Raw genomic sequence first — 24,527 nt, forward strand, 5'->3', positions numbered from 1 at the left:
TGCCCTCCCTGCTCCAGGCACCACCTCTCCAGAGTGCGTCTGGCTGGAGCGGCTGGAGCAGCCGGCCCCCTCCCAGTGTAGTTCAGATGCTCTGGCTGCAACACTGGGACCAGGGTCTGCTGGAATGGAGCTGGCAGAACCTCAGCTGGGATGGTTTGGGGTGAACCCCCAGGGTCCCTGTCCCTGGCTCATGTATGAGGAGTAAGGAGTGTCCAAGGACTCCCTTTTCCCATTGAAGACTCCGTTGATGGGAAGGGGATCCCACAGCAGGGGCAAAGCTGTCCCCCCACTGTCCTCTGCTCCCTGCCCGGGCTCCTCGCTTGTATCCCATCAGCTTTTTCCTGATGTTTTGGCTCTAAAACCAAACCTGGGTTCCCAGGAGCCCTCTGGATCTGGGGGGAGGCACGATGGAGGTGCCACCACCTCAGCTGCCTCCAGTGCCTCTCTCCTGTGGCCGCAGCAGGACCTGGCAGGTCCGTGTGGCGGTGGTGGCGGCAGTGGTGGGTGACTGGCGGGTGGCGATCGGCGCAAGGTCACTGGTGAGAAGGGACCAGCATGCGTGACCAGTGCGAGGTGATGGACGTGAAGTGTTTGGTGCTGGTGCCCAGTATCAGTGTCCGGTATGAGGGGCCTGCTGGCAGTCCCTGGTGTCAGCGCCAGGTGCCAGTGCTGTGTGTGAGGTGACCCCAACGCCTGTGCCCAGTGCCCGTGCTCGGTGCTGATGTGAAGAGCCCGGTGCGAGGTGACCCCAGTGGGGGTTTCCCGGTGCCCGGTGCCAGGTATGAGGTGACCCCATGGGGTGCCCGGTGCCAGGTATGAGGTGGCCCCATGGGGTGCCCGGTGCCAGGTATGAGGTGACCCCATGGGGTGCCCGGTGCCAGGTATGAGGTGACCCCATGGGGTGCCCGGTGCCAGGTATGAGGTGGCCCCATGGGGTGCCCGGTGCCAGGTATGAGGTGGCCCCATGGGGTGCCCGGTGCCGGTGCCCGGACGCCCGCGGGCGGTGCCGCTCCCGCACGAGCCCCGGTGCGCGGGCGGGGCCGCGGGCGGGGCCTCCCGGTGGCGGGAGGAGCCTCGCGGAGCCGCCGCACGCGAGCCCGGAGGGGCCGGGGCTGCCGCAGCGCCGCGCAGGTCCCGCCGCCCGCCCGGCACCGACCGCACCGACCGCTCCCTTCCCGCCCGCCCCGCGCCGAGCGCTGCTCTCCCGGACCGCACGGCACAGCACGGCACAGCACGGCACAGCACCGCACAGCACCGCACAGCACCGCTCCGCTCCCGCCCCGGCCGGTAAGTGCCCGCCCGCACTCCCGCCGAAGTTTCCCCGGTGCCGCAGCGGCGCGGACCATGCGGGACGGGGCTGCCCGAGCTCTCGCCGAGCCCGTTCCGGCGCCGCCACCCGAGATGCGATCGTCCCCCGTGGGGTGGGATGGAGTACTCGCCGTGGGCACCGGGTAGTGCACCTCGCCGAGTCCCGGTGCCGGGAGCAGGGCAGGGACCTGCGCTTTTCCCGGGAACCCATCCCGGGACACGGGTCCCAGAGCTGCCCACCGCTCGGAGGCTGCTCGTGGGGGACTGCGCCCAGAAGGCGGCTGGGGACGGAGCCTGGAGGGATCGAGAGGGGGGCGGCGAGTGCTGCAGGAGGCTGCGGAGCTGGCGGGGAGCGCCCAGGGGCGTGGGGACTCTCCCGAAAGCGTGAGACCCCCTGGGAGTGCGGGGCTACCCCGAGGATGCCGCGCGGTGCCGCCGGGTCAAAGGTGCCCTCTGGGCGCTGCGGGATGCTCCAGCTCCTCATCCCTGCGGATGCCCCACATGGGTGCCCTTGGGGTGCTGGCCCCGGGAGTGGCGGGGGCGCGGGGCTGTTCCCGCAGCATTGCGGGGAACCCACCCTGGTGCTGGGAACCCGGGAGCGGCGTGGCCCCAGCGTGGGCAGCTACAAGCCCCGCTGCACTGACTGCTTCTTCGTAGCGGCCTGGCCAGGAGCCAGCTCCAGGCAGACCCTCCGTCTGGATTCCCCCGCCGTGGCTGCACCATCTCCGGGATCCTCCAGCACTCCCCACGCTGGCTGGGTGCCGTCAGGGTGCAGCCGTGCACAGGAGGGGTTCGGTCCGGCGCCGGGGATGTCACACCGGGGTGCCGCAGCCCTCGCTGTGCTCAGCACATCGCTGCTCCCCTCAGCCTAGTTTTAAAGAGTGATCCCAAAGGAGCTCTGCAAATTGCGCAGGGGACAGGCAGCGTTGCAAGGTGACTGTGGCACAGAGAGGGGGGGGACAAGTCTGTGTCACCCATTGCTTCGTGGTCTCCAACTGTATCAGCGCCTCTGTTTCTCTCTGCTCGGGCGCTCCTTGGCGCAGCGCTCTTCTGTCCTCCGAGAGAGAGCGGCCGGGGTGCTGTGGGTGTCACCCACTGCAGAGTGTCCGACAGCACAGCCTCTTGCGCTGTGGAGCTGCAGGGCGCTGCTGGACTCCCCGCCTGCTCCTCTGCTGCAGCAAAACTTCAGTCCTGAGCGCAGGCTGGCTGGTACGCGAGCTGCTGCTGCAGCGGTGCTACTCCTGCACGCACCGAGCGGCAGCGCAGCCACCGGCAGGAGTCTCCAGCCTGCTGCATTATTGCTCGCTAGCAGATAGCAGATAGCGCGCTGCCGGGGCTGCCGGACCCCCGGGGCACCCCTGGGGCATCCCCGGCGCTCTTCGCCCTCGATGCGCTGCGTGCGGGTGCTTTTGGTCGCAGGGTTTGGGTGGGAGAAAGTGCGGTTTGCGGTGGTCTGTGTGCAGGTTGAGTGAGACATCAAGGGGGAGGTGATACACCCAAGGTCATTGAGGCCAGCAGTGGCAGTGGGAGTCACCTGAGCTGCTTGAGAACAGCACAGCTCAGCACAGCACCCCCGCGCCCCCAAACCCGAGCACCTCTCGGAGTGATGCCATGTCTCCTCCTTGCTTATGGGTGTAGTGCAGGAATGGGTCTGACCTTGCCCGATCCCCTGGCACCTTGCCCGGCCTCCCCTGGTGAGCACCCCTGCCCTGCTTGCCGGGAGCCAGCCTGAAGCCCTGGTGCCCCCGATTCTGCAGGGCGAGGACGCGTCCCTCGCTGCCTGAGCCCGGCGTGGCAGCGGCGCTGAGCAGCACCCGTGGCACTGTGTGCTGGCTCTGCATCCCACTGCCCACAGCACCCACGGTCCCAGAGGAGGGAGGACACACAAATACAGTCATACAGACCCTGTATATACATGTAGATGGATATATATTATATATCCATGGCAGAGGGATTTCCAAACAGCCACTGTGGCATTTGCTGCTGACTGCTCCCATGGGAGCTGCCTCCTGCTCCATAAGCCCCAGGGATGGTCACTGGCTGGAGCTCGAGGCCACTGAAGTGAGCTGGGACTCCCACTCCCCCACACGCCCTTCCTCCAGTTCACCATGGTTTTGGCAAAGTCCCAGCTCTGGGAGCCGGATGACTGCGGCTCCTCATTACGACTGGAATTTCTCCTTCCCCAGGCTGCGCAGAGCTGCGAGCTGGCAGCCGTGATGTCCTCCAGCAGGATCAATGCCCAGTGTACAGATGGGACCCAGTGCCCACTGGTTTAAAATCCTGGATTTTTTAATTCCCTACTCCTGGCAGTGCAGCTCGGCACTGTGCCCGGCCGTGCTCCTCCTCAGCCTGGTGGCCACCAGCACCTTCCCTGTGCCAGTTACCTGGAGCCGCCGGGAAGTGCAATCAGCAAAAAGCTTTTGCCCTTGGCTGTGGTCGGCCTTTCCCTCCTGGGTGAGCACCCGGCTCTTCCCCAGCTCATGCCCTCAGCTCAGCTCCTGCCTGAGCCTGCGCTCCCCAAAGCGCTCTTTGATTATTAGCCCTAATAATTGTGTTATCGCATTGACTGAACTGTTTCAGATGCCAAAGCTAATTTTGCTCTTCATGCCTTCCTTCATCAGTAATGGGATTTTGATAACATCACACGTCCAAAAGTATTGGATAAACTTGGCATAATTCCCCATTTATTAATTAAACCGTAAATTAGGCAGCGTGCGTCTGGAATCTGAATGCCCCACACTGGTGTAATCCTGCTGCTGGGGATGGTGCTGGCCCATTCCTGTCAGCCCTGGGGTGTGGGATCCTGGTGTCTCCTGCTGAGATTGGGGGCTGCCACATCCCAGTGGGGCCACCTGCTCCATTGCTTCCTGCCTGCTGGAAGTTGTGATGTTTCATCAGATCTGGTGTTTGGAGTAGGAATTGTGTTGTCCCTGAATTTAGCTGCTGGTCAGCAGAGTCTGTTCCCCCAGGGTGGTTCTCCTGGTGCTGGTGCTTTGGGAGGGTTGACTGCAGCCAGCTCTGGCAGTGCTGGGCTGTGCCAAATTCCTGCTGTCTGGAGCCACATCCCACTCTCCCACACAGGAATTTGTCTGACTGTTGCACCAAACCCATCCCCACTGGCTGTGGCCCCACCGGCCTGGAAGGTACTTCTGGCACTGACAGGGTGTCCTTCTCCTTGTGCATCTTAAGGAAAGCTGGTGTGTTTTAGTTAATCTGGGGTGTTTCATGCTCCCCAGTTTTTCCCAGCCCTGCAGGGTGCAGCAGATGTGGACTCTGGGCTTGTGCATCCCTGGGGATATGGGGAGACCAGGAGCAAAGTGGATGCTTGTGGTGCTGGTGTAGGTGGGTGCTGTGGGTTGTGATGGGGTAGTCCAAGCCCTGAGTCTGGGCTGAACTGGAGGTGGCCTGGGGGGACTGTCCTGCTGCCAGGGACCTGGGGAGCTGCTCTGGGGCCGGGCCATGGGCATTGGGGGTGTCTGTGAGCAGCAGAGAGTGTGACATGCCTGTGTGCCAGGCTGGTTTGGGCACAGCAGAGATGATCTGGCAGCTGACTTCTGGTAGTGCTGGCATGGGATGAGGCATCCCTGACTCCTGTGAGCCTCATGTGGTGCCTCACACCACAGCAATTCCACCAAAACACCATGGAGGTGGGGTCAGCCTCCAAACTGGTTAGCATCGTCCCAGGGAGATGCCTCCTACCTTCTCCTGCAGGACACAGGGTGTCCCTGGGGACATGCTGGGACTGAGGGCTGCTGGTTCTGGGGAGCCCCAAGTGACACCACAGCTCCCACCGGGCTTGAGCAGAGGATTCAAGGAAGAAAACAACCCCAAATTTCAGGGCCATGCATGAATTTACAAGCTCCCTGCGGGCTCTGTTGCTGTCTTGCTCTGTTCCCAGGGGAGTCCCAGGGTTTTCTCCTGGAGCTGAGGCCTGGCAGAGCTGGGTTAGTGCCTGAATGCCCACTCTGCCCATGCAGCATGGTGGCACCACTGCCAAGAGCCTGGCACAGCCCCTGCCTGGTGCTGTGTGGGGCTGTGCCAGCTCAGCCACTGCTCTGTGCCACGGGAGAGCCCAGCAGAGACCTCCTGGTGGAGTGGTGTGGGCCTGGCCATGGGGGACCCTTGGAAGGGATGGTGACCACCAACACCAGTTCAGGAACTGGGGTGCTTTGCATCTGGTTTTTCCAGGGGAGGAACAACCTTCTCCAGGATGCACTGGTGGAGCAGCTCCTCTGTGCAGCCCTGACAGTGTGTGCTGCTGTGCTTGTGCTGACAAAACACTTGGAGTCACACAGGGATGCAGTTTAGAGGGGCTGGGCAGGGACAGGTGACTCCCCTGTGGTGTTCAGGGGCTGTGCTCACCACCCCAGCTGTGCCCCGGCTCTCCCAGTGACATTTGTCCATCTGCACAAGGTTTATTCATGGAAGTCAGTCCTGTGTCCTGGCCTTGGTGGGGCTTTGTGCCACAGCAAAATCCCCTGGGCTGCTGTGGTGCTGTGTCCTTGCTGATCCTGTCATTGTGCTTCCTCCATTCCCTTTGCCACCCCAAATGCCACAAGGCTGGGAGGCCCTGGGGACACAGAGCTCTACCCTGCCTCTGGGCTCTCTGTGCCTTGGAGCTGGGCAAGCAGCACCAGCATTGCTCCCACAGGATCCAGTCCTGGGGGACTGAGCCCAGGCTGACAGGGAGGAGGGGGATGAGCATTGCTGGGAGCTCCCCAGGGATGGAAGGTGGTTTCCTGGATTCTAACACCAGGAACACCGGGCTTGGCTGGGAGCTGTGGAGATCTCCCCGGAGCCTCCCCTGGAAATAGCCCCTGGTGGCCTGTGCCTGCTTCTTTCAGCCATGCTCTGAGCTGGGAGCACACGGGGCGTGCCCTCCCTGCTCCGTCTGGGATCGATCTCCGCGTCTCGCCCTGCTCCTGGAGCCGCTCCTGGCTCCTCCCCAGGAGCTGACCTGGCTCCTTTGCTCTCCTCCCCTGCTGATCTGGAGCCATCAGCGTGGCACAGAGCCATGGCCGGGAGTGCTGGCAGTGTGGCCGTGGTGCCAGCAGCATGGTGCCCACCCGGGAGGGCAGAACTTGGAGCTCTTGGCTCTGTGGTGGCTCCAGAGTGCCAGGGCAGCTCAGCCCATCACCATCTGGTGCCCTATTTAGCTGCTCTCGTGTTGCCTTCAGAGCAAGGCACTGCTGCTCTGGCATCACAGAGCTGGGGGGTGGGCTGGGCTCTGCCAGCACCTGGAACCTGTTTTTGGGAGGCTTCTTTGGCCATTCATGACTCTGTGTGCCAAGGGTGGACTGAGTGAGCTGCCTGGGGTTCGGCTGAGCCTGGTGGTTTGCTGTGGCAGTGGTCAGTGCCATGTGGGATGCTCCATATGCCCTGCTGGCCTTGGCAACAGCTGTGTCCCCACAGCTCAGGATGTGGTGTCCAGCATCCCCAGCTGCCTTTTCTGCGTGTGCCATGGTGGCACATGGCATAAGCCAAAACCCTCTGGAGGAAGTGCTGGTGGTGAATGGTGCCTGCAGCCTCTGCAGCATTCCTGTGGGATGAAAGAGCAGAGCAGCAGTGATGGGAGAGAATGCGAAGCAGAGAGCCACAGTGGAGAGGGGGACAAGGTGCTCATCAGTCCCTTTGCACCCAAATTTCAGGTGGCAGTGGCTGTGGCAGCATCTGCCCCAGCTCCTGCAGGAGCCCTGACACCAGTCCCAGCACAGCTCTGTCCTGCCCTTCCTTTCTGGGGCAGCTGCAAACGAGACCCAGGGCCTGATCACTCTAGAAAAAGTGGACTTTGGGGCACCAGCACCTCTGGGTGCCAGGCAGGGCTCTGAGTGCCCAGCAGTGGGTCCTTCCCTCCTCTGAGGTGGGCGCTGGCATTGAGGGCTGTCACTGGCCTTGTTCCCCATTCCTCCTCATTGCTGTTCTGATTTTAGAGGCAAAGGAACAGAAAATCCCTGAGCTGCCTCACTGGGCACCCTGGTGTTGGTGGTCCCCATGCAGGGAGGTGTCCCTGGATAGGGACAAACCTGCCATCTCCTGAGTCACAATGCTCTGGGGGGCCCTGCCATTGCTGAGAAGCTCCCCAGTACCTGGTGGGTGTTGGCTGGGGGGTGCTTTGCAGGAGGAGATGCACAGGAGCGAGCAGGGCAGGGTGGGATCATCCCTTCCCCATACTGACCTTCAGGTGTCCAACCAGTGGGAGACTCGTGGCAGCAGGAGCTGATGGTTTGGCTTGGGAACACCAGCAGCCATCAATCTGGAACCCAGATGATGGACAAAGGCTGCCTTAAGGCTGCATTTACTGCTAGACCTCGCTTGGGTTTGCTGTGAGTAACACAGATCCTCTCTCACAGGCAAGCACTGGCTACAAAACCACCATCAGTTTTAAATTTTTTATTTTACAAGCTCCCCCTCATGAGCCAGGGGGCTGAGTTTTTTTCCTTGAGGCGAGGGGCTCCATGATGAGGAGCCCAGATTCCAGCTGTGGGCAGTGAGGCAGGAGCTGATCCCGAGCTGGGCAGTGGGGTGCCCTCCTCGGATTCCTCATCCCTGGGGAAGAGTCTGGGGCTGCTGAACTCCAGCAAGTCATTAGTTTTAATTAGGGAGTTGATGAGGCCAGGAGTGAAGTGTGTCCTGCTGGGAGGAGGGTGCTGGCCAGCTCTGGTACCATCCAGAGATGCTGCTAGACCCTGCAGGATGGGGAGCAGTGCTGGGGGTCCCAGTGAGGTCTGGTGGCCGTCACTGGCACACTCAGAGCGGGGGGAATGCTGAGCTTCAGCCCTGCTCAGGGATTTCCTCTCTCAGGACGCTGCTTCCCATGCTGTGCCTCAGTTTCCCTTGGAGAGTGGGGGTATCTTGCCAGCAGCACCTGCTCCTGCATGGGTTTGGGGACAGGAACATATGTCCCTGTGAGGGTGATGTCCCAGCAGCTCAGGTCCTGTGGTGCCACTGGCTACTAGAATCACACCCCTCAGCTGTAGGAATACCCTCCCTTGAAAAATGTGGAGCTGGGGGAGCAGAGACTCCCCTTGCCCTCAGCACAGTGAATCAAGGTGGGAATGTGGGGAGATTCTGGGGGAAAGTGTTCCCCAAGCCTTTGGAGCTGCTCCACCATGCTGGGTGCTGAGGGTCTGATGTGGCACTGCTGATGCAGCTGCTGTAGTGTTGTGCTGGGGCTGGGCAAGGGGAGCAGGGATGAGATTCCACAGCTTGCTGGGCTGTTGCAGAGTCCCTTTGCAGCAGGGTCCTGCAGCATCTCCCTACCCAGCACCCCCTGCCCTCCCTCCTCCCTGACCTTTTGGTCTGGTGCCTTCACACATCCCTTGCCTGGGATTGCTGTTAATTAAATGACCATTAGAAGCCAAATGATGTTTTTGCCTTAATTAGAGTCTCCTGTCTCACTGCTGTGAGCTGAACCTCGGGCCCAGCGTGTCCCCTCCGTGTCCCACTTAGGCCGGTGGGAGCGCTGGGGAGCAGCTGTGCCTGCCCAGGGATGCCCGGGCACTGTGCCATGGCTCCAGCAGGGATGGGATCTCCCCCTCCAGCTCCTGACCCCAGAAACAAAACACCTGTTGGCATCAAAATCCAGATGGGGCACTGGCAAGTATCCCAGCTGTACTCTGGGATCTCTGCTTGCCCTCGGGCTGCACTGCAGGATTGTGCAGGCTCTGCAGGGCCCAGGCTTCCTGCTGGCTTTGGGATGGGAGAGGTCTTACCTTGAAACTGGCTCAGGATTTTCATTCATGACCATACAAGCCCAAGCCCTGGCACACTGCAGCACAGTTTAGGGCTCAGCTCCTCGTTTGTAGAGGTCTGAGGGGTTCCCACATCCCTGTCCGAGCAGGACAGCTCAGACCTGGCTTTGCCATCCCCTAAAGGAGCAATAACTCTTCCCTCTGGGCCCACAGCCACCCTTCCTTAGCTAACGAGTTTCCCCCAGGTCAGGGTTTCCCTGGGACACTTCATCCCTCTGGGCTGGGGGGGCCAGAGCTGGGACCCCCCCGTGCCTTCCCACACCCAGCCCATGCTGGGTCAGCACCGCTGCTGCTAATTGCTGCCTCAGCCTCATTAATCCTCATTTGTTGCTGTTGCTGCTCTCCATCATCCCCGCGGCCTTCACCTTCCTGGAGGGGAGAGGTTCCTGCTGCTGGAGGGGGAGGTTCCTGCTGCCCCTGCAGAGGAGCAGCTGCATTCCCCCAAAGCCTCACCCTGATGGGGACTGAGCTGCTGTGTCCAGGGACATCCCAGTCCTTCTGTGCATCCCCAGATTCTCACCCCGGGTCTGGTCCTTGGCAGAACATCCTGGCTGAAGAGAGATCCTCAAAGCCCCCCCAGCCAGTGACTCCCCCCCTCCATCCTTCCCCATCCCACCCAGACAGAGAGCTACTGCTGGGGCAGGGGATACCCATGATAACCACCTCTGGAGAAACCCCAAATCCCCTTTTTGTGCCAGGTGCTGCAGCAGCAAGGGGGGTGGTCTTTGGGATGGAGTCTTTGATGGAGGAGGAGGAGGAGGAGGAGGGATGAAGGGCTCAGGAAGGGGATATTTCAGGGTCTAAACTGCTTTTCTGTACCCAGGGGATGCCCTGGGGATGGATGGGCATGGGATTGCCGGCTCCAGCCTGGGATTTGCATCCCGCCAGACCTTGGGGTGGTGCCAGCAAACGGAATGCAGCAAATGGAATGTGTGCAGGTGAAAGGGGGGACACCCCCACCCCCTCTGCTCCCTAAAACCAGCGATGGAGCCAGGGAGGTTTGCACCAGGAAGGGCTGGTTTGGAGCTCAGTGCAGTTTCTCGGGGTTCAGTATCAGCTTCACCGTGGGGAGGGGGGATGGACACCTGGGGCCAGTTTGGGGGCTGAGCCTGGAGGGAGCTCGCTGGATCCAGCGCCGGGGCGTCCTAGGCCAGATGTTTGCAGCTGGGGGACACTGCCTGAGGGGTACCGGGTAACACAGTGTGGGGTGCAGACGGGGTTCAGGGGCTCTGAGGGTGGTGCAGCATGCAGGTGCATGCAAGGAATGGGGCTGGGGTGATAGGTCAGGGGGTCTGGGAAATGCTGCAGGCACAGGATATGGGATGTGCTGCAGTGGTGGATTTGGGGTGCTGCACTGAAGCGTGCAGGATGAGGCATTGGGGGCTGCAGGGGGTGCATTAGGGGAGAAATGCACCGTGGGGGTGATGGGTTAGTGGGGTTCAGGGTTACACACTGTGGGGCTGGAGCAACACGGAGCAAGATAAAGCCCTGTGGGGGCAGAGGTGGCAGCTGGGGGGCTGTGGGGACCCCCACACCGCGGGGGCAGTGTAATGGAGGCGCATGGGTGATGCTAACCCTCCCCACGCGCTGCCCCTGTGGGTCTCTGCAGCAGCTGCCGCCTGTCCTGCTCCATGGGGAGCTCCTGTGGGGGCTTTTGTGGGGGGAGGGGTGCAGTGCATTCCCATGGGGTGCATTCCCATCACCCTCCCCTGATGGATGCTGCACCCCACGGATGGGCTGGGAGATCCCCAGCAAGGCAGCAAGGGGCCCCTTCCTAGCCAGAATTTATTCATGATGCCTTAACCTACGCTTGTTCTTCGGCCAAGGACTGATAGAAATGGTTAATTATAACCCTCATATTTTCTTTATGTCCCTAACCTGCGATCTTGGCGGGGGGAGGGACGGGAGCAGTGGGGGTTGGCGGGGAACAACTCCAAACCAGGCAGAATAAAGAGGAAACTTGAAGAACGGCAGCGAGTCCTCGGCAGGGGCAGCCCAGCGGGGTTCGGGGGTGCGGTGGCGATTGCGGGGGCCGAGCTCCCTTTCCACCCGCACCGCCGGCCCTCGGCTCCTCGCCAGCGGCTGCCGCAACTTGCAAAGAGGAGGGGAAAAAATTGCAAAAGGAATGGAAAAAAAAAAAAAAAGCCCAAGCAGGCAGCGGAGCCGGAGCAGGACTGCAATGCAGTGCCGCAGCCGTGCCCGCACGGCCCCCGCCCGCTGCCGGGGAAGGGGCCGGGACTGGGACAAGGCGGCCGGGACGGGCCCCCACCCCTGAGAATCTGAGCCCTGGGCTGGCAGCAGCTCTGCCCCCACAGCTGAGGGGTTGGGCTGCCCGCCTGTGCCTGCTGGGGACACGGAGTGTGCCCGGGGACACCCAGTGAGGCACCGTGGGGACTGGGACCTGGAGCTGAGGGGGCATCTCCGAGATCACAGTGCCCCGCTGGCTGCTCTCCGTGCCCCACAGAGTGCCCCCCTCCCTGCCCTCGCAGCCTCCCCTCGCTCCCCGGCTGCCCCACGGCACTGCCCTGCCCTGCCCCGTCCCTGCAGGAGGCAGATCAAAGCCTGGTGCCCCCGCCTGGGGGCAGGATCAGCCCCCGCCCCATGGCAGGGCCTGTGGGGTGCTCGGGTGAGGGGAGCAGCAACAGGGCCTCCATTGCCTGGCTCCCCGCAGGCACCTCCCGGGCCTCAGCTCTGCCAGCGCCCGCTGAGCACCACAAGGGAGCAATTAGTGATGCTGATTAGGTTGCCCGGTTCAAAAGCAGCCCCTCCAGCGAGGCCTGAGGCTGCCGGCAGCCCCCAGCCCCGGGCAGCCCCGCAGAGTTTCCGCAGCAGCCCCCGAAGCAGCAGTTCCCTGGATAAGGGCCTGGGCTGCATCTGTGCCCCACAGCCCCCCGGGCACTCGGGGCTGTGTGGGTGTGTGCAAGCCTTGCACGGGCTGCGGGCACTGCCTCGCACGGGTGGGCACACGCACACACACGGCTGGTGTGCACAGCCACACGGGCCCTGCCTGAGGGGACAGGCAACACAGCCCGGGCGGATGTGCACGGCCCCGGAGACAGCCCCGGGGACAGCCCCGGGCACACACTGCCTGCCTGTGCACCCACACACAGCCCCGGGGCACTCACACACAGCCCCGGGGCACTCACACACAGCCCCGGAGAGGTATGCTCGCACCTGTGCACAGCCACAGGCACACACCTGAGCACGAGTATTCACACACACACACTGTGCACGAGCATTTACATACCCTGTGCACGTTTACACACACACACAAACACACACACACACACACACACACACACACACACACACACACACACTCCCATACCCTGTGCACACACCTTGCACAAGCGTCCACACCTTCACACATTTGCATGTTCCACACACACCTGCTTGCACAAGTGCATGGCCATGCCTACACCTCCATTTCCCCCCGTGTGCAGCCACGCACAGACACTCCCCGTGCACATGTACAGACACTCGCACACACACAGACACTCCCTCTGCACACACACAGACACTCCCCGTGGACACACACAGACACTCCCCGTGCACACACACAGACACTCCCCGTGGACACGCACAGACACTCCCTGGACACACATGCACAGACACTCCCTGTGCACACACACAGACACTCGCACACACACAGACACTCCCTGGACACACATGCACAGACACTCCCTGTGCACACACACAGACACTCCCTGTGCACACACACAGACACTCGCACACACACAGACACTCCCCTTGCACACACACAGACACTCCCCGTGGACATGCACAGACACTCCCTGTGCACACACACAGACACTCCCCGTGCACACACACAGACACTCCCCTTTGAGCCCCTTCTGCCAAGCTGGCAGGGTCTGCTCTGACCCTTGGGCCTGTCTGCAAGCAGAGGGTGTTGTTCCATCAAAAGGGGATCACCTTCAGCTGGCCACACCATTGTTTTCCAGTTGTTCAGTAACTGAGGGATCTCAAAGCTTGCTTTCATTTCAATCTCGCTTATAGTTTCCATATTCTCAAAATCTTTTGCCAAGCAATCATATTTATAAGGCTTTCCTGTTCCATCTTCCCCAACACAGGGGTTAAATGCAGCAGCTCCTGGTTCATCCCAAGAAGGATGTGGGGGTTATGGGGGACCTCCAGCCTCCTGCTCCAGCCCCCAGTGCCAGGGCTAGGTGATGCTGATGCTGCTGGTGTTTGGGCTGTGACAGCCCCTCGGTGGGGTGGGAAGGTGACTGTGGCCAAGGGTGACAAAGCTGCAGCAGGGACCTTGCCTAGGTGGGAGTCACATAATCCCATTTTGTTGTGTGAAGGACTGTCTCTGCCTCATGGGGGCCCCCCTAGACCCCCACACCACGTTCCCCCAGAGCAGGGGTGCAGGAGGAAGGTGTCCAGGGGTGGAGCCACACACTGGGTAATTCAGTGCTTGATTCACCTGCGAGGTGGCCAGAGACACACAGCAGTGTCACTTCGGGACAGCAACGCCCCCAGGTCTCTCTAGCTGCCTTTTTTGAGATGAGAGCACTCTTTCCCAAGTTCTGCAGGAAAGGCAGAGGAGCACCTGGGCCCAGGGGATGATGCTCTGACTGAGAGGCTTCTTGAGGGTGAGGAGGAAAGAAGAGATGCAAGGAAGGGGGTGCACTCAAGCCACAGCTCACCTGTCCCCAGAAACTCCTTCCTGGGTTATCAGTGATCCTGCTGTACCTGCTTCCCCTGCTGGAGAGCCTGGTGTTCTCCTTAACCCCACTGGCACTCTGCATTCCCTGGCATTGTTCCCTGCTTTGGTCTTCTCTTGCAAGCTGCTTTCCACAAGGAGGCACTTTGGGGCTGGAGCTGGGGTTCTGGGGGTACTTTGTACCAGGTTTGCCTGCAGGAGTCAAAGCCACATTTACAGGACGATGGCTGTGCCCATCCTTGGTGGGTGCTCAGACCCAGCTGGGCTGTGGAGGGGGTGCAGAGCCTCTTGGGCTGTTTGTGACCTGAACACCTTCCCTGGATCCATGGAGGAGCAGAGCTGGCCAGGGGAGCCCTGTGGGGCTGGGAGGTGTGGCACCCAGGACATGGTACCCGTGACATGTGGGTTGACCCATTGACCTGCACACTGAACCTGCCACTGCTGTGTAGAGCCAGCTCTTCCCTGCTTCCATCCATCCTCAAATTGTGCCCTGCCAAAGCTCCCTGGGGGCTGGCAGAAGAGCAGTTTTGCTGCTGTTCCCAGACTTGGAAGCTACCCTGGGGCTGGGAGCAAGTCCTGAGGTCCCACATCATTGCTGAGTCCCTGTAGGTGTCCCATGCCTGGGATCCCTGCCTGAGAAAAGGAGGAGATGGGAGGGCTGCATTTGTCCCAGCTGATCTCATTCTTCTCTCCTGGGGATGCAAACCCCCTCCTCTCATCCCAAGGGGCCGTGCCAGGTGAACTCCTCCCAGGAATGTCCCCATTGTCCCCAGGAGCCTCAGAGCTGGCACCATCATTGATGCAGGGCTGGGTGATGCTCCCAGTGGCTTTGGAGATGTCAAGGACCAGGAAACCCAGGGGCAAACTGGGCTTCCCATGGCTTGTGAGGGATCCAGATGACCTCTCACAGCCATTGGGTCTGTGCCCCTCTAGCAGAAGATGAGGTGTCCTGGTGCAGCCCCGCTGCCCATGCAGGGGCTGTCCTGGGGACACTGGGCAGGAGTGGGGGCAGCAGGGCTGTGTGACCAGTGGGTGATGTGTTCCAGGGAGCCCCTGGCCCACCATGACGTTCAAGCAAGCGTCCATGATGGCCCCGGAGGCCACGGCCAGCACGCTGCCCATGAGCACCATGGAGAACTCCACGGAGGCTGCGGGGCCGGGCGAGAGCAAGGAGGACATGTTCACCAAGCTGAGGGACAAGTTCATGAATGAGCTCAACAAGATCCCCTGTGAGTAGCTCCTTTCCAGGTGTTACCCTCCTGATGACCTCCCCACCACACTGGTCCCAGTAGAACCTGTGGAACAAGGTTTTGGGTGGCTGGGAGGGAGCTGCAGGGCTGACCAGGACACTGGCTTTCACCCACAGTGCCACCCTGGGCCCTCATCGCCATCGCTGTCGTGGCCGGACTCCTCATCCTCACCTGCTGCTTCTGCATCTGCAAGAAGTGCTGCTGCAAGAAGAAGAAGAACAAGAAGGAGAAGGGCAAAGGCATGAAGAATGCCATGAACATGAAGGACATGAAGTCAGGCAACCAGGTGATGTCCTCCTGGGCTGCTTGGCCAACAGCCCCTCTGGCTGAGTTATGGACTGTGTCAGGGCACTCATAGACCAGGCAGCAGATTGGGATGGAGCCACCAGGACCCCAGGATGGAGCCAGGACCTGGGACAGCAGCACTGTCCTCTTCCAGTGTCTGGTGGCCCAGATGGACCAGGCTCAAGCTGGCCTGGACCTGCCAATGCTTCACCCGAGCCAGGAAATGTTGATTTAATCCCACCTCCCTCTGGGTCAGACTCATTTCTCTGTGCCTTTAGCTGAGAGGGGAGGCCCACCAGGCCAGAACACCGGGCAGTTTGGGATCCCCAAAACGCCTGCGGTGAAGTGGCAGGTGCTGGTAACTCATCCTGGTGGCCAGCCCAAGGCAGGCTTTGGTACCCACAGGCTTGGGGCCACCCCAGCCATTTCAATGGCCTTGATCCATGGCCATTTGGAGGGGGTGGGAGAAATTGGGTATCTGTTCCTGCTCTTCAGAGCCATGTGGGCACCATGGGCATGCAGACAGGACTGGAGCAGGAGAGGGGGCAGGTGTGAGGTGAGATCCCCAGGTGGCACAAGCTCTGATCCCCCACCCTGCCAGGTCCCTCAGTGTCTGTGTAACACAGTGTCTGTGTCTCTCTTTGCCCACGGTGCCCTCGCTGTCCTGCCCTGGCTGCCTCTGCCTGGGGACACCCTCCACGTAAGTGTCACCATGAGCCTCCTTCATCATCTGCCTCTGGGTGGGATGGGGGACTGGGGAGGGGGTAAGGAGCAAAGAGGGGGCAAGGAGCTGGGACTCCCACCCCAAGGACTGTGCTTGGAGAGGCAGGAAGAGGGGTGGATTTCCTGGGGACAATCTATTTCTGAGCCTACAAAGCCTGGAAATGGCCCTGACAAGTCCTTAGCTCTGGCTGTGGTGCTCCTCCAAGCACGGGCTGGGGGCACAGGACCCACCAGCTGTAAGCACCAAAACTCCCTCCACTGCAGTCAATCCCTTGTCCTGGCACCCCTGGCAGCCCCCCTGTCATTTTGGCTGGATCAGCACCGGGGCCTCCCTGGGAGCTGCGTGGCTGTGTCATCCCCAGTGCCACCCCCAGTGCCACCCCCAGTGCCACCCCAGCCTGCTCTGTCTGTGCTTCCTGTCCCCAGCACGTGGGTCCCCCTCCCTCTGGTGGGGAGAACCTGGCTGTTGAGACACCAGGAGGGTTGGGGTGCTGAGGTGCCGGGGCTGTGGGGCTGGGGCTGCTGGGCTGTGTCTGTCCTGCTGAGCTGGACCTGGCTGCCATTGCAGGACCAACAGGATGACGATGATGCAGAGACGGGTCTGACAGAGGGGGAAGGTGAGGAAGAGGAGAAGGAGCCAGAGAACCTGGGCAAGCTGCAGTTCTCACTGGACTATGATTTCCAGGCAAACCAGGTGATGGAGGGGCTGGGGCTCAGCTGAGGAGTGGGGTTTGCCTGGGGGGGAGTTGAGAGGAGAATCTGTGCTGGACCTGGGAGGCACACGAGGGAAGGAGGAGCTGGGTGCTGTGTCAGAGAAGTCCTGCCCCATGCTGGACTGGAGACGAACCCTTGGCAGCTGCAGTGCATGGCTGGGCTGTCTCACTGAGGACTCCTCTGCCCTTCCAGCTCACAGTGGGGATCCTCCAAGCTGCTGAACTGCCAGCTTTGGACATGGGTGGCACCTCAGACCCATACGTCAAGGTGTTCCTGCTCCCTGACAAGAAGAAAAAATATGAGACCAAAGTGCAGAAGAAGACCCTCAACCCTGCCTTCAATGAGACCTTCACCTTCAAGGTGAGCCCTGCATCCATAACAAGGACCTTGTCTCCCCCTCCAGTCCTTCCCCTGGCTGTAGCAGCCCTGTGTGCTGCCTCTCCCTTCCAGGAGCAGGTGGTCCTGGCTCAGGGTCCCCCTTGCAGCCTGGTTGCTGTCCCTTTGTGCAGGTGCCCTACCAGGAGCTGGGTGGGAAGACGCTGGTGATGGCCATCTACGACTTCGATCGCTTCTCCAAGCACGACATCATCGGGGAGGTGAAGGTGCCCATGAACACAGTGGACCTGGGCCAGCCCATCGAGGAGTGGCGGGACCTGCAGAGTGGAGAGAAGGAGGAGGTGAGAGCAGCCCACAGCTGAACCCCTGGCTGGGGGCCTGGGATGGGGGCTGGCCACGGGGTGAGCTCTGCTTTCAGGGCCATCCCACAGCTCAGGGTCCCACTCACTGTGGGGTCCCACCAGGGTACCATGAACATCCTGACAGTCATTACTGGGATCTGACCTGTTGATCCTCTCTGTGAAAATGTTTATATAACAAAAACATCAAGACTAAAATATCTTGAGTGCTGTGCTGGGCCTAGCATGTCCTGGACCTGGTGATCAAACTCTTGTGTTGGTGCACAGGGTGCCAGCTTGTGCCTGGACTGAGCAGGGTTTGGGGGGGACCTGCATGTGTGATTGTGTCCAACCACTGGAGTCCCAGGCACTGGTGAGGCTTTGATCTCCCCTCCTTGCTCTGCTTGGCAGCCAGAGAAGCTGGGAGACATCTGCATCTCCCTGCGGTACGTGCCCACGGCCGGGAAGCTCACTGTCTGCATCCTGGAAGCCAAGAACCTGAAGAAAATGGATGTTGGGGGCCTCTCAGGTGGGTGTTGCTCAGGGGCAGCCTTCCCCTGCCCTGCTGGGGGCTCTCAGCATCCTCTGTGGGAAAGGACTCTGGGGCCACCTGTCTGGCAGAGCTTGGGAGAGCCCCCAGGGCCTCCTCATGCCTTGGAGGCAGCCCCAGGTCTGGCTGGGGGATGAGGGGAAATGGGCATGGGATGCATCCCTGACTCTTGGGAAGGACCCTTCAAACCTGGTCCCCCAGGATGCTGCAGGACCTGGGAGGTGCCATTTGCTCCTGCTCCTCCTTGACCTCGTGGCTGGGGACCTTGGTTGCCAGCATGTTTTGTGCCTAAAGTGTCTTCCCAGGCCCATCCTAGGGCTGAGCTCTGTGCCCAGGGGTCCTCAGCTCTCTCCAGACGTGCTTTAACCATGACAAGAGCAGTACCTGCATGGCTGGAAGGATTCAGCATTATTATGGGCTTTCCTGCTCCAGAAACAGGGGTCAGGCCAGAGCCCACCCAATGTCACTCACCTGACAGGCCAGTTGTCACTCTGCTGTCCCCTGCCTTCCTACAAGGGGCCCCACAGCACAGAATCCCAGAATCATTACGGTTGGAAAAGACCTCCAGGACCATCGAGTTCAACTTGTGCCCAGTCCCCACCTTGTCACCCAGACCAGAGCACTGAGTGCCATGTCCAGGCATTGCTTGGGCAGCTCCAAGGATGGGGACTCCACCACCTCTCTGGGCAATTCCAGTGCCTGACCATCCTTTCCATAAACAAATTCTTCCTGATGTCCAACCTGAACCTCCCCTGTCTCAGCTTGAGGCTGTGTCCTCTTTTCCTGTCCCTTGTTCCATGGGAGCAGAGCCTGAGCCCCCTGGCTGCCCCCTCCTGTCAGGGAGTTGTGGAGAATGAGAAGGTCCCCCTGAGCCTTCTTTTCTCCAGGCTGAGCTCCCCAGCTCCTTCAGCCTCTCCTCACTCTCCTGATTCTCCAGACCCTTCCCCAGTTCTGCTGGATGCAGAAGAGCTCCATCCCTTGGCCAGTTGCTCCCACAAATCTTCTCCAGCCCAACCATTTTGTCTTTGGCATCCAACCACAAACCTTGACCGTCTTTACTCAGGGCAGTCTCTCCCTCACTCTGGGTTGAGATGTTTCCTGGGAGCAGGAGGTGTCCCAGGGGTATCCCCAGGGGTACCCCCAGGGCACCTCAGCCCTGGCTAATGCCCCATCCTGACCCCCAGATCCCTACGTGAAGATCCACCTGCTGCAGAATGGCAAGAGGTTGAAGAAGAAGAAGACCACAGTCAAGAAGAAGACCCTGAACCCCTACTTCAATGAGTCCTTCAGCTTTGAGATCCCCTTTGAGCAGATACAGGTTTGTTTGATGACTACCCTGGGATGGAAGATGTCCTAAAGCTGCCTGAGCCCTCATCCCAGCCCTCCAGTAGCCTGAGCTGTTCCTGTTGAGCTCCTGGTCTGGTCACCCAGGAGATTCTTCCAGTCTCATCTGGGGCCTGGGCTGATGCTGAGGGCAGCTGGTGTGGGGTCAGAGGTGGGAGGCTGGGCAGCACCCATGGGAGGTGAACCCCAACCCAGATCACAGCTGAAATTGGGTTTTCCTCTGCTTCTGATCCTACAGTGCTCACCCTAAGCATAACAGGGTGGTCCTGGGGGCATTTTGGACTCTTGGCCACTGCCTTCTGCCCCTCCATGTCCTGTGCAAGTCCCTGCACATGCCCCTTGGTAGCCCAGTAGCCCACAGCTCTTGCCCAGCCCCACACCCCACCTTGGTGACCTTTCCCAGGTGAATCAGCTCAGGATGAGCTGGGCCCCCACTGAGCTCTGCACTCCTCAGAGGACATGAAGGAAGCAGGGATGGGGCCCTGCCCTGAAATGGGCCAAATGTAGCTATAGTAAAATCTAATACAAGAAAACTGAGATTTTCTCAGATATAACATCCAGCAGCAGTTTGAATCCTAAAAGGGGAAGTTCACTATCTTAAAGAGATGGTTTAAGAATGTTTTCTTCACATTTGCTAGAGATTTTCATTGCTTCTTCTGGGGGCTCATCCTTGGGGGATCCTTGGGGCACCCTGGGGCTAGGCAGCTGTCATGGCCACCGCACCTTCCCAGCCCTCTAAACAAGGTTTCCTCCTTTAGAAAGTGCAAGTGGTCATCACAGTGCTGGACTATGACAAGCTGGGGAAGAACGAGGCCATTGGCAAGATCTTCACGGGCTTGAATTCGACGGGCACGGAGCTGCGGCACTGGTCCGACATGCTGGCCAACCCGCGGCGGCCCATCGCGCAGTGGCACTCGCTCAAGCCGGAGGAGGAGGTGGATGCAGCTCTTGGCAAGAACAAATAGTCTGCGGACAGCTCACCCAGAGCTACTGATACCTCAGTTCTGCAACCTTCCTTTTGGTTTTTGTTCTGTTCCAAGCTGAAATGCCCTTCGATGCCTCTGGAAGGGTATCCAGGCAGTCCCAATAGCTTCCAGGGGAAGAGGTTAAAGACATGGATGGTTCTTTTTGTTCTTCGGCATCGCTCCCTTCTGCTGCATGTCCCATTGCCTCTGCTCGCCATCCCTTCCCAGTGCAAAGCCAGCAGCACACCTGGGACCTTCCCCAGCAGCTGTGTCACCAGCCTGCAGCATTGCTGCCACCATCCTGCCCTTAGGATCACGTGGGGAACCGTGGAACGTTGTGTGGAGGTGATGCTGGAGCCTGATGGTGTGAGATGACCAGACCCACTGTGCTTGGTTGGGGCATGACCAGCAGTGAGACAGAAAAATCGTGCAGAAGACCCTCTGAAGAGACCCAGGTGCCTCCCCCTGGCCCTCCCCAAGGAAGGCTGAGAGCCCCTGGCCAGCTCCAGGCTTGGGTTCTTTGAGGAGAGGCTTGCAGGGGCCATGGATCCTGCTGTGGTGGTGGGGTGTCGAGCCCTCAGTGTTGCAGCAGGAGCTGTGGAGGCCAGTCTGGGCACAGGGAGCCTCAGGAAGGCTGCTCCAAGGAGACACAGGGTGACATGTGGATGCACCAGCAGCACTGTGTGGATCACCACCACCAGCAGCACCACAACCTCTGTTTTGTCCCCAGAGGGGCAGCGCTGGGTGATTTGCATCTGTGTCCCACCATGCTTGGTGAATCCCATAGATCAAAATGCTTCCATGAGGCAGGTTTACAACGAGAGGTCTCCAGATGTGATGGGGGCAGCTCCCCAGAGCTGTACCAGGTGTCTCCCCAGGGACTGTCCATTGCATGTCCCATCACTGCTGTGGGCACCCCAGCCTCAGGGCAGCCAGGGGGCCATGGGGAGCTCCAGCCCCATCACCTGCTGTGGGTGGGGATGGCAAGAGCAAGCCTGGGGCCAACAAGGGACCACAGCCCCCGAGCCCCATGAGCTGCTACTCCCCACCAGGCCATTGGCTGTTAAACCCACCCCATCCTGCTCCCCTTGGGGTATAAGCCATATCCATGACCCTGACAGTGGCTAAGAGCTTCTCTAGGCTACTTCTCCCACTGTCCCAGAAAAGCCTCTGAGCCAGAAAGCCAACACAGTTCTCTGCAGCTGGGAGAGGGTCCAGCAGCCCTGCCCAGTGCAGTCCAGTCTGTACTGGAGCACTGATGTTAGTTCATGTCCCTGTCCCAGCTCCAGCCCCACAGCAGCCTCACACTCTGCTCCTTTTGGCATCCCTGGACTCAGTGCTGGGGGTTCCAGCACTGCAGCAGTGAAGGGTTGAGCCCCAGGGATGTGCTGGCACTGGGGATGCTGCTCTGGGGGTTCAACATCTGGGCTGGGACCCAGGCCCAGGGACACAGTGCCAAAACTGAGCTCATGCCAGTGCTGTTGGATGCTTTAGCAGCTCCCACAGCTCTGACTTCCCAAAGGGCATCCTGGCCCTCTCCAGAGGTGGGGAGACAATGGGACACTTGGTGGCAATCACCAGGTTTGAAACTTGGCTCAAGGGGTTCAAAGGGACGTGGGACCAGCCCCCGTCCCTGGAGGGTTGTGCAGCTCTGGGACAGGTCCCCAGGGCAGGACATCTCCATCTGGGGAGGTTTGGGGCTCGAGTGGCCAAGCTGCAGTGTGGGAAGGAGATGTTGGACAGGGACCTCTAATGACCACCTCCACCACCACTGCAGCTGCACTTGGCTATGCCCTGGTGAAGGGGGCACTGGGGCCATGCTGGGTCTGCAGGGGTCATCCAGCCAGTGGTCTCTCAGGGCCATCTCCAGCTTTAATTAGTCCCTTTTCCTAATGGATGTGTCAGTGTCAACAGATGGAGTCCTGCCCTGCCCCTGTAGCCAAAGGGAGAAGAAGTCTTGGGATGCTTTTAATAATGGGGAGCTGGAGAAGGGCTGATGCCCCATGGTCAGGAGCACTGGTAGGACTCAGTCTCACTTTGTGGTCCATCCAGGCCTTGGGGGAGAGGGAGTGTGGGGTGTGTGGGGGCATTTGCCTTACATGGAATGGGCTAAAAGAGGAGGAATTAGAAAAAGCACTGAAATCCTTGTTTGCAGCCAGCAAGTGTGCATGGCCCTGCAGCCTTCCCAGGGAAGCAGGTGGAGGTGTGTACACCTGCACATCACACCTGCACACCTGCACATCACACCTGCACACCTGCACATCACACCTGCACATCTGCACACCTGCACATCACACCTGCACATCACACCTGCACACCTGCACACCTGCACATCACACCTGCACACCTGCACACCTGCACACCTGCACATCTGCACATCTGCACATCACACCTGCACACCCCAGGTGCATCTCCTCCTGTGCTCCCCCCTGCCCCCAGACCCACTGCATCAGCCGGGGTCTGGGGATCCAGGCCAGGAGTGGGGATCCCACCTGGCTGCTTTCCACTCAGACTCTTTAAGCCTTTGGGGGAGGGGGAAGACTGTGATTTTAATACATGATTTAATTTTTTTTTAATAAAAAAGGGAAAACCAACCAACATCCTGAAGCCATCTGCGCTGCCTCTGACCCGCCCCTTAGCTGTGTGTAGGTAAATTATATGGAGACATAGCTGTATATACCACGAGCAGTGCATGCGATGCAGCCACGTAGCAGCAGCAGCAGCATGGCCCCAGCCCAGCGGCGCTGCCACCGCCCCGCCACTGCCGTCCCCATCTCCGGCTCCGCCACGGAGGCGGCGACGACCAAAACCCATCGCTCGAGAGCTCTCCACCGCCCTGATTCTCCCCCCCTACCCCAATTAAAATTAAAATCCCCGATTAAATCATATAAAAGAAGAAAATAATGCCAAGAAGCAAAGCATGCCAAGCCCGATCCGCCAGCGGAGAGTGAGCTATCACCGCCGCGGCCGTGGCGTCCATGTGTGTCGTGTTCCTGTGTCTTGTCGCGTTTGTCCCATGGCCGGGTAGCAGCAACATCGTGGCTTCGGTGTCCTGTGTCGCGTTGGTGCATTTCACCGTCAGAGCAACTTTAGAAGCCATATTAGAGCACGGTGCAGCGGGACCCCACGGGGACAGGCCCGCGGTGAGCCGTGACCCCCTTCCCCCGTGTGTCCCCCCGGTTTCGTGGGGCTCGGGCTGCCGGGAGCCGCAGCGGCCGCGCCTCGCTGCCCTTGGGTGCCGCTGTCACCCGGGCCAGGGGACGGGACAACGCTGGGCACAGATGTTGGGGTCGACCTGCTGGTGGTGAAAAGGCTTTTCGGAGCAATTTGGGTTATTTCTGCCATGCCCAGCCGGTGGTTTCTGTTTTGGGGACGAGGGCTGGCACTTCCCTCTCCTGGCGGCATCGCGGAGCAAACCCGGCTGTGCCACGGGGATGCTCCCGGGGGTACCAAAGGAAGTGAATCCACGAGTCTTGGCAACAGGCTCGGGTTCCTTTTCCTTTTTTCTCCCGGTCTGGGAGGGAGGAGCCGGCTCCTTTGGGAGTCGCAGGCTCGGCCACCCTTGGAGCGGCGGTGCCGGCCCCGCTCGGACCGTGCCAGCCCCGCAGCGCTCGGCTCCGGCGGAAGCTGCTTTTAATGCCCCTTCCCCTCGTGTGGACTCTGTCGTTCCGTCTCTGATCGTTTGATGGTTATTTTGTAATGATTTACGTCTCCTTATTAAAGAAACGAGCTGAAAGGAGCTGGTTCCCTTCTGGTCTTGCTGCTGGGGCATGAGGGGCAAGAGCCAGGGCAGTGATCCCAGGGATGCTGGAGGGAGGGAGGTGTGGGTGGAACCCCACAAGGGCCCAGGTCCCCCAAAACACAGAATCATGAAATCACTTAAGTTGGAAAGGCTCTCTAAGATCGTGGAGTTCAAGTGCTAACCCAGCACTGCTACGTTTACCACTGAACCATGTCCCAGGTGTCACATTCACAACCATTTGAACACTTCCAGGGATGGTGACTTTGCTGCTGCCCTGGGCAGCTGTGCCAGGCCCTGACAACCTTTTCAGGGAAGAATTTCTCCCCAGTATCCAACCTAAACCTCCCCTGGCACAACCTGAGGCCATTTTCTCCTGTTCTGTCCCTGTTCCTGGGAGCAGAGCCCAACATCACCCGGCTGTCCCCTCCTGTCAGGAGTTGTGCAGAGCCACAAGGTCCCCCCTGAGCCTCCTTTTCTCCAGGCTCTGCCCCCCCAGCTCCCTCTGACTTGTGCTCTGGGCAGCCTTGAACCCCA

General features: G+C 60.2%; 1 protein-coding gene across 1 annotated transcript; it reads left to right on the forward strand.

Annotated features, from left to right (window-relative positions):
• Positions 1-1,050: 1,050 nt before the first annotated feature.
• On the forward strand, positions 1,051-23,990 carry SYT2 (synaptotagmin 2). Its single transcript, XM_054648827.2, has 9 exons — positions 1,051-1,287; positions 14,793-14,975; positions 15,113-15,282; positions 16,582-16,698; positions 16,911-17,078; positions 17,228-17,395; positions 17,804-17,921; positions 19,127-19,260; positions 20,045-23,990. Exons 2-9 carry the CDS (start codon positions 14,810-14,812, stop codon positions 20,249-20,251), a joined length of 1,248 nt encoding a protein of 415 aa, XP_054504802.1. The 5' UTR covers positions 1,051-1,287; positions 14,793-14,809; the 3' UTR covers positions 20,252-23,990.
• The last annotated feature ends 537 nt before the right edge of the window (positions 23,991-24,527 follow it).

Source organism: Agelaius phoeniceus, chromosome 25 (genome assembly GCF_051311805.1).
Source record: "Agelaius phoeniceus isolate bAgePho1 chromosome 25, bAgePho1.hap1, whole genome shotgun sequence".
NCBI classification, from domain to species: domain Eukaryota; kingdom Metazoa; phylum Chordata; class Aves; order Passeriformes; family Icteridae; genus Agelaius; species Agelaius phoeniceus.

Coding starts and splice junctions, on each gene's coding strand:
- SYT2 (XM_054648827.2), top strand. CDS start 14,810: ATGACGTTCAAGCAAGCGTCCATGATGGCCCCGGAGGCCACGGCCAGC. Junction 17,079..17,227: donor ATGAGACCTTCACCTTCAAG/GTGAGCCCTGCA, acceptor CCCTTTGTGCAG/GTGCCCTACCAGGAGCTGGG. Junction 17,396..17,803: donor AGAGTGGAGAGAAGGAGGAG/GTGAGAGCAGCC, acceptor TCTGCTTGGCAG/CCAGAGAAGCTGGGAGACAT.